Source organism: Zalophus californianus, chromosome 8 (genome assembly GCF_009762305.2).
Source record: "Zalophus californianus isolate mZalCal1 chromosome 8, mZalCal1.pri.v2, whole genome shotgun sequence".
Classification (NCBI taxonomy): domain Eukaryota; kingdom Metazoa; phylum Chordata; class Mammalia; order Carnivora; family Otariidae; genus Zalophus; species Zalophus californianus.
This window is the reverse complement of record NC_045602.1, coordinates 127,896,189-127,913,235: the sequence shown is the minus strand read 5'-3', so window position 1 is coordinate 127,913,235 and position 17,047 is coordinate 127,896,189. Positions and strand designations below refer to the sequence as shown.

At 52.2% G+C, this 17,047-nt stretch overlaps 1 protein-coding gene across 2 annotated transcripts in view; it reads left to right on the top strand.

Moving 5' to 3' along the window:
* Nucleotides 1-3,609: 3,609 nt before the first annotated feature.
* PREX1 (phosphatidylinositol-3,4,5-trisphosphate dependent Rac exchange factor 1) overlaps nucleotides 3,610-17,047 on the top strand; it is a 176,894-nt gene continuing 163,456 nt past the window's right edge. For both annotated transcript variants that reach the window (XM_027621888.2, XM_027621890.2), the window contains exon 1: nucleotides 3,610-3,948. In XM_027621888.2, the coding sequence (XP_027477689.1) occupies nucleotides 3,736-3,948 (213 nt within the window). In that variant the 5' untranslated portion in view covers nucleotides 3,610-3,735. The remainder of the gene's footprint in view (nucleotides 3,949-17,047) is intronic.

The window sequence follows — 17,047 nt, the reverse complement described above, 5'->3', positions numbered from 1 at the left end:
GGAGACACACTGGTTCTAAGGGCTCCCTATTGAAGATCCTGGAGGGTGTGGGGGGAGGTGATGGGGAAGAAGGTAGGAGAGGTCAAGGCCGAAACATGGCTAGGAAAAGAAATCTCCCCAGGTTTGTGGTTGCTTAGTCATGTTTGGTTCAGTGAGTCGCTCTGTGCCAGGATTAGCTGGGAGGCAGCCAGGCCCTGGACCAAGGGAGTCCCCATTGATCACACCAGTGCGGAGCTCCCTGTCTGAATCATAAGACCTGGGGTAGGCAGCGACCTGAGCAGAGGCCTGGAGATGCCACCAAGAAATTCTGGAGAAGCTGACAAGATCTCATTTGTTTATTGGTTGATTATTAATTTGATTATTTTCCTTCTCCTGGAAGCAGGAGAAGGAAAGCACCAACAGGTGCTTCTGTGTTACTGCTCTATCCCAGCCTGGGGCACAGTAGGGCTTCCCTAAACACTCCTTGATTGAACAACAAAACTTGCTGTCTTTCGATGTTTCATTCATCACTGTCTGCCCCTCCCCTGCTGGAAAAATGTCAGCTCCTCGAGGGCCCGAACGTCATCGGTCACGTTCACTTCTTTAGTCCTAGCCGCTCACCCAAGGTCCAGCATGGAGTAGGTGCTTGTGGCAGACACTTCCCTCTTGAGAACAGAACCCCAAGTTGATCGGGCAGCCATGTCCCAGATGGGGCAGAGCTGCTGTAAATTGATAGTGACAAGTCTGCTCTTGGTCAGGGACTAAGTAAGGGTGATCACATGACCTGTGAAAATGTAAGAGAAAGCCTGCCTTGGACTTGTGTTGGCGGGGGGGGGGGGGGGGGGGGGAATGTTGCCATTGAAACAGCCATCTTGAGACTCTGAGGCCCCAAAGCTGGGAAGGCAAGTCACATGATGAGCATAGCAGGGTCGAACGTCCTTGGTCCTTGACATTGCGAGTCCCGAACCAGCCAGACGAACCCATCTCCTCTGGACCTCTTGTTAAATAAACAATGTCCTTACATTTGAACCCACCAGCAGCCCATTTTTCTTCTCCTTGTAGCCCCAAATGCATCCGAGTGGACTCAGCACACAATCCAAATAAAAGCCTTTACTTGCTGAGCGCTTACTGTCTGCTCCAAGCCCTTTCCACATATTAACTCAGGAATCTTTGCAACAACCTTATGATGTAGGTACAGCTATTGTCCACAGTTCATGGAAGAGGAAAAGGAGGTGCAGAGATCTTAAGTAATTTATTAAAAGTTGTATCATCTTTCAGTGGGGATGAAACATCCCAGGGGAATCGGACAGAATGTAGAAGAGATGGGAGATGGGCCAGGGGTGACCTCCATCCACAAGTGAGGAAATGTTTGGAGTCCTTTTGGCAGTGTGGGCCAACTCTTGGATGAGGCATGGGATCTGTGTGTGTGCGCGCATGAGGACAGACAGCTGAAGCTGGGAGTCACAGCTTCCGTAGTCACAGCTGGGAAGGGGACTAACATTTGTTGAGCACCTACTACGTACCAGGGGTCTGTGTCAGGAACTTTTTATCAGTGGTTCTCAACTGGGGGCGATTCTGTCTCTCAGGGGACATTTGGCACTGTCTGGTGACATTTTTGGTTGTCACAGCTGGAGTGACGCACAGGATGGCTTGCTACAACTAAGACTTATGTGGCTCTAAATGTCAATAGCCCTGAGGTTGAGAAATCCTGCTTTACGTACATGTTTTTTTTTTTTTTCTCTTATAAAGACTCCCATTTTACAGATAATGCAACTGAGGTTCAGAGGGGGTGAAGTGTCTTAGCCAAGGTCACCCAGCCGCTTAGAGTTGGAGCTGGGGTACAAACCAGTTTCATTCCACAGCCATATGTTCCCACTATGTTCTCTCCTTGTGGTAGATAGGATTAATTTAAAGATGGGACATCTGAGGCTCAGAGAGGTGCTGTGACTAGTCTAAGGTCACACAGCAGAGCTCCTCAGAAACCTCTACATCTTTTGGACGTAATCGACTCCACTACCTACACCTGGCAGACTCACCTACCGCACACCCTTTACTGCCTGCCCAGAAGAACTTCACTCACTCGAGGCCCACATCAAATGCCACCACCTTGTCCACAGTTCCAAAGACACATTTCCTAGACGGCAGAGGCCACCCAACTCTCTCCCAGAGTCCTGAGGAACTTGGAGTATTTGCCCAGGCCAACAGGAGAACAGTCTTGGGTGTCTGGAACAGAAGATAAATAAGCAGTCGTGTTCTTGCCTAAAGGATGATTACAGACTAGAGGGGGCATATGAATCATTTAATCCACTGCTGAGACAGTACAATCCCTGGGGGGGACTAGGGGAAGATTTGGGATTTCGTGGACAGTTTGGAGAATGGGGCCAGGCCAATAAGAGCAGTTTGCACATGAATAACAATAATAATAAAGGACAAACATAGAGAATTTTCTAGGTACTGGGCACTGTTCCAACTATGTCCTGTGGACTAACACATAACCCTGTGTGGGACCCTACAAGGTAGGTAGCAGTATCATTCCCATTGTATTGATGAGAACACTAAGGCTCTTGAGGCAAGGAAACCAGCCCAAGGTGACCCACTAGCAAGTGAGGGAGATAGAATTCAAACCTGAGCAGCTTACTCTAGGGCCCAGAGTTCCGTCACCTCTCCATGCCTTCCTGTGAGGCAGGTGAGGACATTAGTCAAGCGGTTCTGGTGATGATCAAGGTCACACAGAGCAGCCTAGAGCAGCAGCCGGGTTTCCCAAGGCCTTTTCCCCGGGTGGTGGGTGGTTGGGGGGGGGCGCGGACAGAGCAGCTGCTACTTGATAACTCGAGAGCAGATACTAATTCCTTCTGGGAAAGGTGGAAGGAGCAGGGTCGTCTCTTGGGGGCAAAGAAGTTCCGAAAGAAAGGGACAAAAACGGAAGGAAGGAGAGGGCAAGAGAAACGGAGGGACAGAGAGCCGCGCGTCTTCCTTCCCCAAGGTCGTGGCAGCGCCCGAGGGCACCCAAAGGGCTAAGTGTCCCAGAGGCTGGCACGGCCCGGCAAGGGGCCGCCCCCCCTTTCTTCCCGGGCCGGCGAGGTCGCGCGGGCCGGGGCGGGCTGGCCGCTTTTCGAGCCGGGCTTGTGTCAGCCCGAGCGGCGGCAGCCAGCGGCCGCCGCGGCCGGACCTGCGTGCGTGTGCCTGCGCGCGGTGGGTGTCGCGTGTGGCGGGTGGGAGTGGCGTAGCCCGCGGCGGGGGAGGGGGCCACGCGTCCGGGCGCGGAGTTGGCGCGTGGGCAGTGGCGCGCGCGCCGCCTCGGGGTCCCTGGCCTCCGCGGCGCCCCTGCCGGAGGGTTCCCGCCCGAGCGCCCCGACTCCGGCCGCTCTCAGCTTCCGACGTAGCCGCCGAGCGCCGGCGGCGCGTCTCCAAGGGGCCCGGCGCGCGCGCGGAGCGCCTCTGCGGCCCGAGAGCGGCGTGGCACTTGGCAGACGCTCCCTTGGCGGCGGGGGCGGTGGCGGCGGCGGGACCCGCCGTCTGGGAGCCCCGAGGGCCAGCCCCCTCCCGCCCCTCGTCCAGCCTCCGCGCGGTGCCTCCGCCCCCGGCCCCGGCCGCCCGCCCCCAGTCCCGCCCGCCCGCCGCGCCAGGCGCCGGGCCCGCCGCTGAGCCCGGCCCGCCGGCGCGCCCCGTCCGGGATGGGGCGCCTGGACGCCTGAGTCGCCGTTCGGCGCGACCTTCGCGCGGGGGAAGGAGCAGGCGCCGCGCGGCCGCGCTAGAATGGAGGGACCCGGCGGCAGCGATCCCAGCGGCGACGGGGCTGGGGACGGTGCCCACCCGGACCCCCGGGCCCCTGGCGCCGCTGCGCCCAGCTCTGGCCCGTGCGCGGCCGCCCGGGATTCCGAGCGCCAGCTGCGCCTCCGCCTCTGCGTCCTCAATGAGATCTTGGGCACCGAGAGGGACTACGTGGGCACCTTGCGCTTCTTGCAATCGGTGAGTGTCGCCCGGGGCGCGCGGGGACAGCTTCTGTTCCGGCCGCCAGCCCTGCTTTGGAGCGCAGGGGCCTCCAGCGCGGGGCGGTCCCCACAACCTGTGGCAGAGGTCCCTGGGGGTCGCGAGAGTCGCCTCAGGGGCGCCCTACCGGGCGCACAGACAAATGGAAAAATCCGGGCTCCTCCAGAGCTGGGCTGTCGCCTCCTTGGCCGGCCAGCGGTCCAAGCCCGGACTCGGGGTCTCCCGCACTCCGTTTCCCCTCTGCACGCTGCCCTTTTGTCTTTTTCTTTTCCCCTCCCGCCTTTCAAATAGTTTTAAAATTAGTTACATCCGCGAGGTAGGGGCTCTGGGACCCAGGCGCCGGGAGCTTGCGCTCCTGCGTCCCCCCCCCACCCCTCCGTGGCGATTTCTTCGCCACCTAGTGCACCACCGACTACTCATCCGGGACGGATCCTAGACATCCTAGAGCCCAGCGCCCCTCCGAGAGGAGGATTCAACCCAGAGCCCGGGAGAGGGATGGAGATCCCACAAACCCACAAAACCTCAGGGTAGGACCCCTTTCCCCAGTGCACACGCTTTTGCTGGAGCTTGGGGAGAGTGGGTTTCAAACTCAAGACTTGGCAGTCCAGGTCCCACCCCCATCTCTAAGTGGCAAAACCACCGCGTCAGACTCTAAAATAACAGTTGAGCGCTTACTATGTGGCAGGCACTTAACGTGTCATTAGGAGGTTTAGCCTTCCGAGTGGCCCATGAAGTAGGGACAAGTATTTGCCCCATTTTTTAGATGGGAGAGTTTAGCTCCAGCGAGGCTGAGTAACTTTTGCCCAGAATGACACAGCTGGTTAATTGGGGATACCGGGTTTTGAACCAGGGCGGTCCCAGCCGGTGCTCCAAACTACTATGGTGCGTTTCTTTTTCTTTTCTTCTTTCTTTCTTTTTTTTTTTTTAAATTCCCCCCGTGAGAAGGAGGAAGGGGCCACTTCCCTACTCTCCTAGGAAGTGAGAAAAGTGGCCAGAGGGTAGAGGGGGTGGGCCTGGGGCCAAGCCTCGCTGGAAGTTAGGAGACTCTGAGGGCTTTAATCTACATGCCTCCTGCTGGGACCTCATTTACTCTCTTCTTGGCTCTAGGAAGTCTTTTAATCCTGGTTCAGGAAGAGCTGGTGGGGGTGGTGGTTGTACCTCCAGAAACCCCAGAGCCTGGCTCTGCAGCTCCCAGTCTCTGGGGGAAAGAGGGAGCCCTCTGGCATCCTCTGGGGTCCCCATTGGCTTGGAGGTACAGCTGAGGCTGTGTGAAGTCCTAGTTACAACACAGGGAGGAGAAAGCCCTTCTCTCTGTGAAAAGAGGTGTGTGTTGGGGGGGGGCTTGGGGGATTGGGGAGTTGTGCGGTGGCATTGAAAACCATTTGGCTAAAGGACCCTTCTAGAAAGGCCTGTGAGAATAAGGCACGGTTGGCATTTCTTTCCCATCTCTCCCTTTCTCATAGTTAAAAAAATAAAAAGGAATCTGTTCAGTTTGAAGCTGGCAGTTTCTGATATAAAGATGTAGACAGCTCTGATATCTCTGAGCAATGTCAAATTCTCGGGAACTCCTTACTGCTCCTTCTGAACCACTCCCTCCTCCTCAGTCTGGAAGGGGAAGAGGAAAGACAAACCAATTTTTATATTAACGGGTAAGAAAATATACCTCTTCCTCCCACACCCTTGCCTAGATGGTGTGGTGCATTTCAGAACAGATAACAGACTGTGTTTGAGTTAACTGTGGTTTCAAATTGTCCACTTGTAGAGTCTGAGGTTGCTGGAATAATGGAAATTGATTGGAATCAACCATTCTTTCTATTAAAGAAACAGGAAAAAAAAAAACAACGGATTTCCGTACTTCCACATTATTGAGTTCATCAATTTTTGTTAGGATTGACCTGTCTGTTCTGAGATGAGCTGGTTCTTAGACCAGTCATGCTCCCTGCCGTGGCCTCCGTTTTTCCACCTGTAAACCCAGGGGAGGAGAATCCAGGCTGCTTTTCTGCCTTGTCCTTTCGGGTGTCCCCAGGCTGGTGCCGGAAACGGACTGATTGTGTAACCTGACCAGCCATACCTTGTTCTTGAGCCACAGGAGGCCTGTCTTGTTTTGTTCCATCAGAAATGCCCCCTAAACAACCCCAGGGCCTTTCAGTTTTGAAAACCCAGGGCTTAGCTTCAGGAACTGCTAATTACCAAGGCTTTCCACGCAGTGAGGCTGGCAGCCTGCAGGTTGTTCTCTTCTGTCTTCCCACTCTCTCCTCCGAGCCTTTATACTTGGTAAGGGAAGAATGCTCGGTAATCCCTGCTTTTAATTCCATGAGGCAGAGGCGGGTCTTGAAGGGCTGTCCTGGCCTTCCTGTGTCCCCTAGTTTTAAGGTCCTGTTGTCAGTAGAAATGACGGAAAAATGTGGGACATGCAGAAGGGCCAGCTCCCGGTTCCTGCCCTCAAGGAGGGGACAATCTAGTTGATGGTGGCAAAGTGGATGCTTACAGAAATTCAAATCCAAGTCTCTGGAGCTAGACTGCTTGGGTTTGAGTCCTTGGGCTGTATGACCTTAGGCAAGTGGCTTAACCTTTCTGAGCCGCACTTTCCTCATCTGTGAAATAGGAGTTGATAATAGATCTTATCTTACAGGGTTTTCAAGAGGATACGTCAGTTATATAAATATATATAAAGCACTTAGAACAGTGCCTGGCAGGTAGTATGGTATATAAATATGAGTTATCATCATTAACTTTTCTGTTATATGATGATGAAATAATACAGATGATTAGGGTTAAAGGATTCCAGCTTCCAGTGAGCAGAAGTCAGGGAGGGCTGCCTGGAGGAAGTGAGGTCTGAGTCAGCACTGAAAGGAGGACAGGGACCTGAGTGAATTTCCTTTTGACTGTCTAAACTCCGGAACTAGTGGTTTTTTTGTTTGTTTGTTTTTTCCGATTCTGGGGCTCTGTGGTTCTTCCAGAATCTCCCCACCTTTCCCCATTACCTTCAGGAACTGGTTTACACCCCTCCCCATCTCCAAGGGGGACTGATGACTTTGGTGCCATGTTTTGTGTATGTTTATGTAAGAGGCACGGGAAGGCAAGGACAGCCCTCTTGTAGAGATGCTAGATCTTTCTTGGGGGATACCACAGAGATTGTAGGAGAAAGTGCCCTGGGTTTTGACTCAGAACCTTGGATTTTAACGTTGAGAAGCCCTGGCCGTGTTGGGTGTTCCCTGTGTGTTCTTGGGCAGTGTTAACAATGATAATAACAATTCTAGTCATTACCGTGTAGGATTCATTATTGATAGTTCTGGGCACTTCACATGTACCCATTTGTTTGATCTTTCCGCTACCCCATGAAGGGAGTGTTCTTATTACCCCCGTGACACGTGAGGAAGTTGTGGCAAAGATAGTTTAAGTGGGCTGCCCTGGGCCACGTAGATAGCAGTGCCAGGCTCTGGTCGCAGGCTGCCCACCCCAGAGCGCATGTCCCTAGGCACCTCGCAGACTGTCTCTGGCTTATAAAGGGCTTGGCCCATGATTTCTTAAGGTGGCAGAACTGAGGTCTGTGTGACCCTGACCTTCTGCCTGCACATCCTCTGGTTACTTCTCCTGTGTGGCTCCTGTTCTGTCTTCTGCAGAATGGGCAGAACTCTAGAAGAATGGAAGTGGCAGGCTGCCAGCTTCCTCCTCTGTGCTCAATGTCTGTCCATGACGTGAGGGTTGAATGGGGTGCTCTGGAGCCAGGCTGCTGGTGTTTGCATCGTGGCTTTCCCCCACATTGACTGCGTGTGGGCCTGGGAAGGTCACTAGCCTGCTCAGTGCCTCAGTTTCCCCATCTGTACAATGGGAACAGTATAGCACCTGTGTCATAGCGGTGTTGTGACGCTTGAATGAACGTGACCTTGAAGCTGTTAGCACTGTGCCAGGCACATAGCTGATATGCTCTGGTGGCTTTTTCGGGGATGTGCAGCAGTGGGGGTCTGTTTGGGGTTGTCAGAGGGGATTGTCTGTTTGGGGTTCACAGTCTCCCCCCTCCCACTTAAAGAGGAAGCTGATTGAATCTTGGGCCCGCTTGCCTCTTGGTTGGATTGGTTTGGGGTCCCTGCTTGCAGGTGGGGAGACCTCAGGGGCAGGTGCCAACGCATCCTACGATTGGTGTGCCAGCCAGGCAGGGGTGGGAAGACAGGAGCCTGAGGGGATGGTAGAGAGACCCCTGGGTAACGGTTGGTCAGCAGGCTCCTGAAGGGCTGCCCTTGGCTGGGGACAGAGACCTCTGTCACTCCCACGCATCCAGAGGGTCTGCTCAATCGGCTGAGGATCGGGGTGTCGGCAGAAAGCTCCCAGAATGCTTTCTGGTTCTGCTTTTTTGGGGGTAGGAGACCAGAGCTTCTCTTCTCATTGGAGCTCTGCTTGCCAAAACAAGAAACTGTGGTTTTGTGTTGTCAGTGTTTTTTTTGAAGATTTTTTTTTGCTGCTGGTCTTGCACTAGAGAGAAATGCCAGGAGGCGGGGTGGGGGTCACATTTTAAATTCTGTAGTCACTGAAACAGAGTGACCTACTCAGTGACTTCAGGGATTTTCACGACAGCGTGTTGCAAAACGTAGGAGCTGAGAAGTGTGTATAACCACAATTTTGCTTTGGGAAAATAAACGATAATCATAGCATAACACGTGTCGTATGTAGGACACTATGGGCCCTTAGGGACGAGGATGCAAGGATGTCTATCTTGTGGAGAAAGGCAAGTGGGAAGATAATAAAGGGAAAAATCTACTCAGAAATCTCATTTATAATACTGTTTTCATATAAAATTATGCATATGTATGTGAACATATATGTTACAAAACTCTGACAGAAAGAATTCTATTTCAGCATGATTATTAGCTTAATGTAACAGCAATAATAATAATTCGCTAACACTTATGAAGTACTGAATGTTTGCAAGCCCCGTATAAAGCATTCTCTGTGTATCAACTCTGAAGTGCTAGGTATTGTGCTTCCCATTTTACAAATGAAACCAAGGCACAGAGAGGCCAAGTCAGTTTTGCAAGGTCACACAGCCTGACAGAGCTGGGATTCCAGCCTAGGTAGTCTGGCCGCATAACCCACGTTCTTGACCGCTTTCCTGAACTTCCCAAGATGATGCTGTGTTCATGACCAAAATTAACTGCCTTTGTGAGACCTCCGGCTGCCCATGTGGACAAGAATTAAGCCCAAAGGTCCAAATTATCGGAGCTTCAGGATGCCGGGCCACTTTGTATTGGACAGAACACCATTAGGAAGTCAGGGGAAATCTTTTGATGATAAAGACCTCAGTTGTCAGCAGGAGTGGTGGGGGCATCTTTTGTGCAGGGCAAACAGAGCTGTCCACAGGGAAATCCAAAAAGAAATTAGACTGCTTTTCTCAGTGTGCAGGTAGTTTGGGAACACCTGCTGTATAGTCTGGCAGCGTTCTAGGCCAGAAAAGGCAGCTGTCAACAGGGCAGATGTAGCTCTTGTCCTGCGGAGAAGGACAACCCAACAGAGATGCTACATCCCATGCATTTGAATGAGTGTGTTCTTCAAATGAGCATCCCGGGCGCCCATTCACTATTATTGGGTGTTTTCCCTCATAACCATTTATCTGTCACTTAAAAAAGAGAGGCACGGAGTTGGTGTCCCTGGCTTCAGGGCACCCCTTTCTTAGAGGGTGTCCCCCTTTATCAGGCCGCTGAGCAGAAGACCTGTTGAGCTTGGGCCACTCCCTCAGATCAAGAAACCCACATCCTCTTTGCTTCACAGTGTGCCCCCCCCCGCCCCCCAGCTTTTGTAAGAGGTGTCTCTGAAACTGGGCATGCCTGCCTGTAGAAGAACTGAACCTCTCAGATTCTTGTGATTTCTCTTCTCCAGCTCTCTGGCTGGAATCCTGGTAGGAGGTGGGTAATCGAGGTGGGCTGGTCCTCAAACCAGGGTGCCTTGTTCCTCAGGTACAGGGCTGGGCCCCAGCTGGTTCTTGCCCCAGAGTTTTGGAGACATAGAACTTGAGAGCAAGTGGCTGGGGGGGGGGGGGGGGGTTGTGGGAGGGAGGAGAGGGGCGTCTGAAACTCCTTGTTTTGCAGGTGAGACCCTAGAGGGACCCCCTGCAGAAGTTGTGGCCCCCAGAGGGAGGTGAGCTCTGGTCAAGGGTGGTGGCCCTGGGGCTGGTCAGGGTTCCATCCTGAGAATTCTGGGAGAAGAGTTCCCGGGATTTGTGTTTTAGCCTGGCTCAAAGGTCCCTCTTAAAGAGGTTCCACAGGGGGCATTTCAGCCCTAGCTGCCGGTCTGGGGCTAATCCCTCCATACTTCAGCCCTTGGCACTGCTGAAATATTGGGGCGGGATCACTGTCCATTGTGGGAGGCTGTCCTGTGCATTGTAGGATGTTTAACAGCAGTCCTGCCCTCTCCCCACTAGATGCCTATAGCGCCCTTCTCCCTCAGTTGGCACAATCAAAAAATGTCTCCAGATATTGTCACATGTGCCCCAGGGGGACCGAATAACCCCTGGCTACAAGCTCCTTTGACCACCAGCTCTGCTTTCAGACCATTTCAGGGCATTTATATGCGTATGCAGAGACACATGGAATTGCTGTGTCTGAGTGTGTATGTGCTTACCTGAGTGCCATGATAGGGTCGCTCTTTTCATCCAGCCTTGTGTCTCGGGTTCATGGATTTTAGAAGCCAAACGGCCTGGGGTCGAATCCCCGCTCTGCCCCCATGTGGCCTCGGGCAAGTCCTTTTGCCTCCCTGAGTCCTGGGCTCCCTGTCGCCGATGGAGGTGATGGGAGCCCTTAGGGGATTGCCGCAAGGACCAAGTGCAGTCACCCGTGGGAAGGGCCTGCAGAGCCGAGCGCTGAGCCGAGGTCAGGGCTACCCCGGTACCTGCTGCCCGCTCTCCTGCTATCTGAGAGGAACCCCGAGGAAGGAAGGAAGGAAGTCTTCCAGCCTCCTAGCCCTGTGTCAAGTTTATTTGTATTTTCTCGGCTCCTCGAGGACCAGAAGGGGCTCAGCCTGCTCCTCTTTTGTCTTGTGGTCGGACACTCAATCTGTGTTTACCCGCCTGGTTCCTTCCCCAGGGTGGGACTGACAGACGATCCCTTGTGTCTGGGCCAGGGGAGGCAAGGCTATTTCAGGCTGGCGGGACTAGGGCCACCAAAGTCTGGTGGAAGCAGGTGGCCATGAGCCACCAGGATCTGGGGGCTTGTATTTTCCCCCTTGCAGGGAGGTGGTGGGCAGCTTCCGTAAGGAGCTGCTCCCAGCTGCAGCAGCAGCAGCAGCGAGGCTAGGGCCAGTGGGGGCTGTGGGCGGTTGGTGCTTTCATTCACTCATTCACTTCTTCATTCCATACATGGACTCTGGGCTCGGTGCTGGCACATGGCCAGAACAAGATGGATAAGGCCCCTGCCCTCGTGGAATCTTTAGACAATACAAAGAGAGATCACTTGAATAGGTGGCGACAGATGCAATGATTATATTCACTGAGGCCCTCCTATGCTTTGTGTGGATTATCTCTTTGAGCCCTTGCAACAACTCTTGTGCCGATTTTGTGGATGGGGCAACTAAGGCCCAGAGAAATGGAGTAACTTGCTCAAGTCTACTCAGCTGGGGAGTGGATGCACCAAGAAGGAAATAAAATGAAGATGTGCTGGTGATGGGGATGGTGGCATCTCCTTGAGATGGGGTGGTCAGGGAAGGCCTCTCTGAAGAGGTGGCATCTGAGCTGAGTCCTGGGGTTGAGAAGGAGCCAGCTGTAGAGAGCGTTGAGAAGAGTGTGTTCCGGGTAGAGGGGGGGGCAGCATGTGCAAAGGCCCTGAAGCAGGACCATGCTTGGCTTGTTTGAGGAACAGCAGGAGGCCAGGATGGCGGAGTTGGGGAGATGAAGTTGGTGTGGTATGGGACTCATGCATGGTGAGCACTGTGGGTTTGATTCTCGGTGGAGTGGAGGGTTTTCAGCAGGGGTGTGGCATGGTCTCATTGATGATCTGGAAATTGTACTGCACGGGGGTCTTCCCAAGATCTCAGCAGCCACCTCCTGCCTCTGGCCTGGACACTCATCCAGGAGGGAGGACCATACCTTCCCCTCGCCAGGCGGATCCCCAGACCCTCAGGGTGGGCTGCTGTGTGACCCAGGGCTATTTCCATCCCTTCTGGGTCTCAGCCTCCATGAGTGCTGTGTCTGAGCTGACCACACCTGATGAAGAATTTGGATCCCTGTTCATGACCAGGGCGTAAGCAGGCTGTGTGGGTGGCCCCTGGTGAGAGGGCTGTTGATTTATGATGGGTCTCTGCTTCCTGTGAGAGAGGAAGGTACCCCCTGTTTTCTGTTCAGGAAACTAATTTGCATGATTAAAAACTGTTTGGCAGTACCTTTGCCTCCACCCGACTCATAGCCACCTTAACAACACTTTCCTGTGTGATATATTAGGTCTCACCTCTGCCCTGTAGTGTTGGGGAACATAGTTTTCAAACCCACTTCACAGGTGAGGAAGACTGAGGCACAGAAAGTGAAATGCCTTGCCCAAGGACACCCGGTCGAGAAGCAGCCAGGACGATTACAGTTGCCTGCTCTGCTCTCACCTGGGCCTGCCCCAATCTGCCCTCCATACACAGCCACAGGGGTCCAGTTAGAGCTTGAGTCAGTTCTCACCACTGCCCTGCTCAGAGCCCTCCCGTGGCTCCCGCCTCCCTCAGAGTAAAAGCAAAGTCCTCAGGATGGCCTGGAAAGTTCTGTCTCCTCTCCTGTTAGTCTGTCTTCTTCTTTCTCATACAGTTTTTTTTTTTTAATTGAGATATGATTCACACACCATAAACCTCACCCTTTCAAAGTGTATGATTCAGTGGTTTTGAGTATTTTCGCAAAGTTGTGCAATTATCACCGCTACCTAATTCCAGAATCTCCTTTCGCTCCTCCTCCCTCCCCCCACCCCTGCCCCCCCAGCCACACATGTCCTTTCTCCTGCCTCATGGTCTTCTCACTGGTTCTGTCTGGGATGCTCTTCTCCCACTATCCCTGTGGCTCACTCTGGCCTGTTCCCGAGGAGGTCTTTTGCTGACCACCCCTCCCCCTTTCGAAATTGTACTCCACCCCCACCTCGCTGCTTCCTATCTCCTTCTGCTTCCCTGCTACCACCTGACACACTAGATGGCTGACCGACTTACTGTTTATTGTTTGTCTCACTCACCCGAGTGTCAGCTCCAAGAGGACAGGCCATGTCTTCTGTTCCATTCACTTTGTCAGGCACCAAGAACATTGCCTGGCACGTAGTAGGTGCTCATTAAATATTTGTTGGATGAAAAAATTCACTTTTCCTCAGTATACGTGTGTATGTTTTCTTATGTAAGAGGACATAATTGTCTTGATTGATCTAACGGCTAAATGCTTTTGTGCAGACGTTTGGGGACCTGGGACTAAGACAGTCTCGTGCTCTCAAACATGACCAAAGGTGGCGTGTGGGCTGAGGGCCCGGTCTGCTGTGTTTGCTGATCGGTCCCCACCACCCAGCCCTCGTTAGCTTCGGGCAAGGGAGTAGATGAGTGACAAGGGGATGAATGAGACACAGTTTGGGTCCTGCTACGTTCTTAATGAGTGGCCTTGACTTTGGGGCATGCGGAGCCCAGTATGGGGAGTGGCTACAGACTGGTGTCCTTATCACATCAGGAGGTCAGAGGGAGCTCCCTGCGGTCCCAGCCACCAGCTGATGGCTGGCCAGACTGTTGCTGGGTGGTTTTGAAGATTTATTTCCCCTTGATCACAGAGGTAATAATATAAAGTGGCAGGGTGTGTGTCAAAAGCACATTCCCTCCTGTCCATTCAGCCACAAGCATTCCTTCATGGAGCCAAGGATGGTAAAATGTTTTGCGCGTATACCTGGCTATAGGTATTCTATATTTCTACGTAGGTGCAGAGGACTAGACACAGAACCCTCGTATGCCATATTTATGGGCAATTTCATACATTTGTTTTTAAAGTTATTTTTGGGGTGACTTTTTATTTTGACATGTCAAGAATACAGAGCCGCCTGTATCCCCTTCACCCAGATTCACCAATCCTTAGCTGTGGGCTACCTTTGCTTTTAATCCTCCCCTCCTCCTTCCCCTCTCCCACCTGCCTCCCTCAACCCCGTATAGACGCAAATGCGTGCACACGCACACGCACACACGTACGTTATTACAATTATCATGACTTTGATCCATTTGAGAATAACTGCAGATATGATGCCCCTCAGTCATTCAGCATGTATCTCTTAAGGACGCAGATGTTCTCTTTACTGTAACCATAGTACACTGAACAAAATCAGGAAATTTAACATTGATACTAGTTTATATGATCTACAATCTGTATTCAGATTTCACCTGTTTCCCCAACAGTGTCCTTTATACCTAGCTCCCCTCCGCTGTCGTCCCCATTCCAGGGTCCGGTCCTACTGCCTGGATCCTGTCCCTCTGGTGATTTTGTGTGTGGTTTTGACCCCTTGGTGCGGGCAGCAGAAACTCTTCGCTGAGATGTGGTTCTGCCAGTGCTTGTCCTTGGCCACCACTTCTCAGCTCTGTGACCTGGGGCAGCGGACTCTTGGGCCTCAGTTTACTTAGCTGTAAAATAGGCAGTTTACTTAGCTGTAAAATGGGGAAGTTGCTGTTCCTACCTGACAGGCTTGTTGTATCTTCACACACATTTTACTGAGCATCTGCTGGGCACCTGGGTCTGCTGTAGATGCTGGGGGTACTGCAGCCCAGCGCAGGCAAACATGCGGGCCCTCGGGGGGCTCCCGCTGCTGTGGCCGCTGAGGAGAAAGGATTAGCCGGGCATGGTGCTGGCTCCCAGGGGCGCCCGCCGTGTGTTGGCCATCTTTGCTCTCACCACACTCATTGTAGAACCTTGGGCGATGAGGACCCTTGCAGACGACAGCCAGTGTCACCTCTTGTTAGATTTGTCCTTGTTTGCCTTTGTTTTAGCCTGGGAGTAACCCCACTGCCCACACGATATTGTATCTTTCTCCTCTGGTCTCTTCTGGGGGATTCCTCCCAAGTTTGCACCAAGCCTTCTTCATCGCCGAGCCTCTGATGGCTTTGTAATGGTATGTGGGGGCTTCGTAGTGAAACGTGGGCTCCCCACTACCCAGGTCGGATGCTGACTCCTTAGTGGCTGTGTCATCAAGGGCCATCTGCTTCACCGGTGTGTGCCTCAGTGTCCTCTCTCCTGAAATAGTGCTGTTTTCTCCATCAGTGGGGGAGTTAGATGAAGTAACATCTGGAAAGCTCACGCAGCTGCCCAGCACACGGGGGCTGCTTCAAGTGTATTAGTTAGAATTCCAGTCATTCCACTGATAAACATGAAATATTATGTGAATACAATTATTATTTGTATTATTTTATTTATTTATTTAAAGATTTTATTTATTTATTTGACAGAGAGAGAGAGACAGCGAGAGAGGGAACACAAGCAGGGGGAGTGGGAGAGGGAGAAGCAGGCTTCCTGCTGAGCAGGGAGCCCGATGCGGGACTCGATCCCAGGACTCCGGGATCGTGACCTGAGCCGAAGGCAGATGCTTAACGACTGAGCCAACCAGGCGCCCTAATTATTTTATTTTTTTTTAAAAAGATTTTATTTATTTATTTGCAAGAGAGAGAGGGAGCACGAGTGGGAGGGGCAGAGGGAGAAGGGAGAGAACACCAAGCAGACTCCCCACTGAGCGCGGAACCTGACACGGGGCTCGACCCCACGGCCCTGAGATCCATGACCTGAGCCGAAACCAAGAGTTGGATGCTCAACTGACTGAGCCACCTAGGTGCCCCTATTATTATTATTACTTAAACATTTATCTTAGATTGTGCGTTTACATGGTTTCCAGTTTGTCAAACTGGCAGACCATGTGCATTGTCTTTGTTCAAGCTGCCAGCTCTTATATCCATCTAGTAACTGAGGGCTGAAGAAGCCTTGGTTCAAACCTTTTGGTTTTTACTAACCCAAAGAAGTCACTCACTGGCAGCTAGAGTCCTAGAATCAGCTTGTAAGAGCTGGAAGAGACCAAGACATCTTCTCACTCATTTGTCTCATTTTTCCAGAGGGAGAAACTGAGACTCAGAGCTGTTCCAAGCCTGACTTGGCCCAGGCTCACCAAGTGAGCTTGTGGCTGAGATGGAATTTGAACCCAGGTTTCTTGTCTCCTGTCCTGTGATTGTTCTGCTTTGTCCAACAGCTAAGACACCTTGGAGGACAGAGGGAGGCTTAAGTCATGTCCAGATGAGTCAGAGGGCTCCCACGTGCCTGCAGGGTTCCTGTGTCCCTGGGAAACATCACTCCCAGACTCTTTGACATGAGGGCCCTATAAGTGTGGGGTGTATGTGTTGGATTGGGGGGGGCCCATGCTGTGTCCCAGGTCCTGTGCTCACTGCTGAGGACACAGATGTGATGAAAACAGAGCTGCTTACTCTTATTCAACGTCCATGGGGCCACAGAACCTTGGGTTTCCAGCTGGAGGTCCTCACGCCGCATCAGGCCCATAAGTAGATTTTGTCAGGCATGTACAGTGTTTGAAAAATTTACTGGTTGCCAACATTGAAAAATCAAGGTATTTCATACAAAAATCCATATTTCTGGCTCTTTAATCAGAAAACTCTATGTACACCAAGTTCACATTCCTATAGGCAGGGCTTGGCTGGAGCTGAACGGCAGCTGTTCCATTCAGACAGGGCTTAAGTCTTCACTTTGCCACACTCCCCACTCTTCCCTAATGTCCCTGAAATAGAAACGAAATGGTAGTTGCCATTTATCATTACGCTTGCCCTGCTAGGTTTTTGTTTTTGTTTTTTAATATAGAGTTAAGAGAACAATGGAATATTTCTTCTAACCTTTGTTTCTATCAGATGGAAAACTGAAAGGCAAAGAAGGTCCTATGTTTTAAGAAAAGTAGGAGGTGGCAGATTTCTCTTTGGAAGAAAGATGTGTTTAATAAGCAAAAATGTGTTTAACAAGCAGAAATGTGCTCTTTTGTGAAGAGGTTGGCCGCTTTCGTTGCCATTACGAAGGACACCCATCCAGCTCTGCCTTACCTTCCGGGTGGCTGTAGGCAGCTGAATTTGA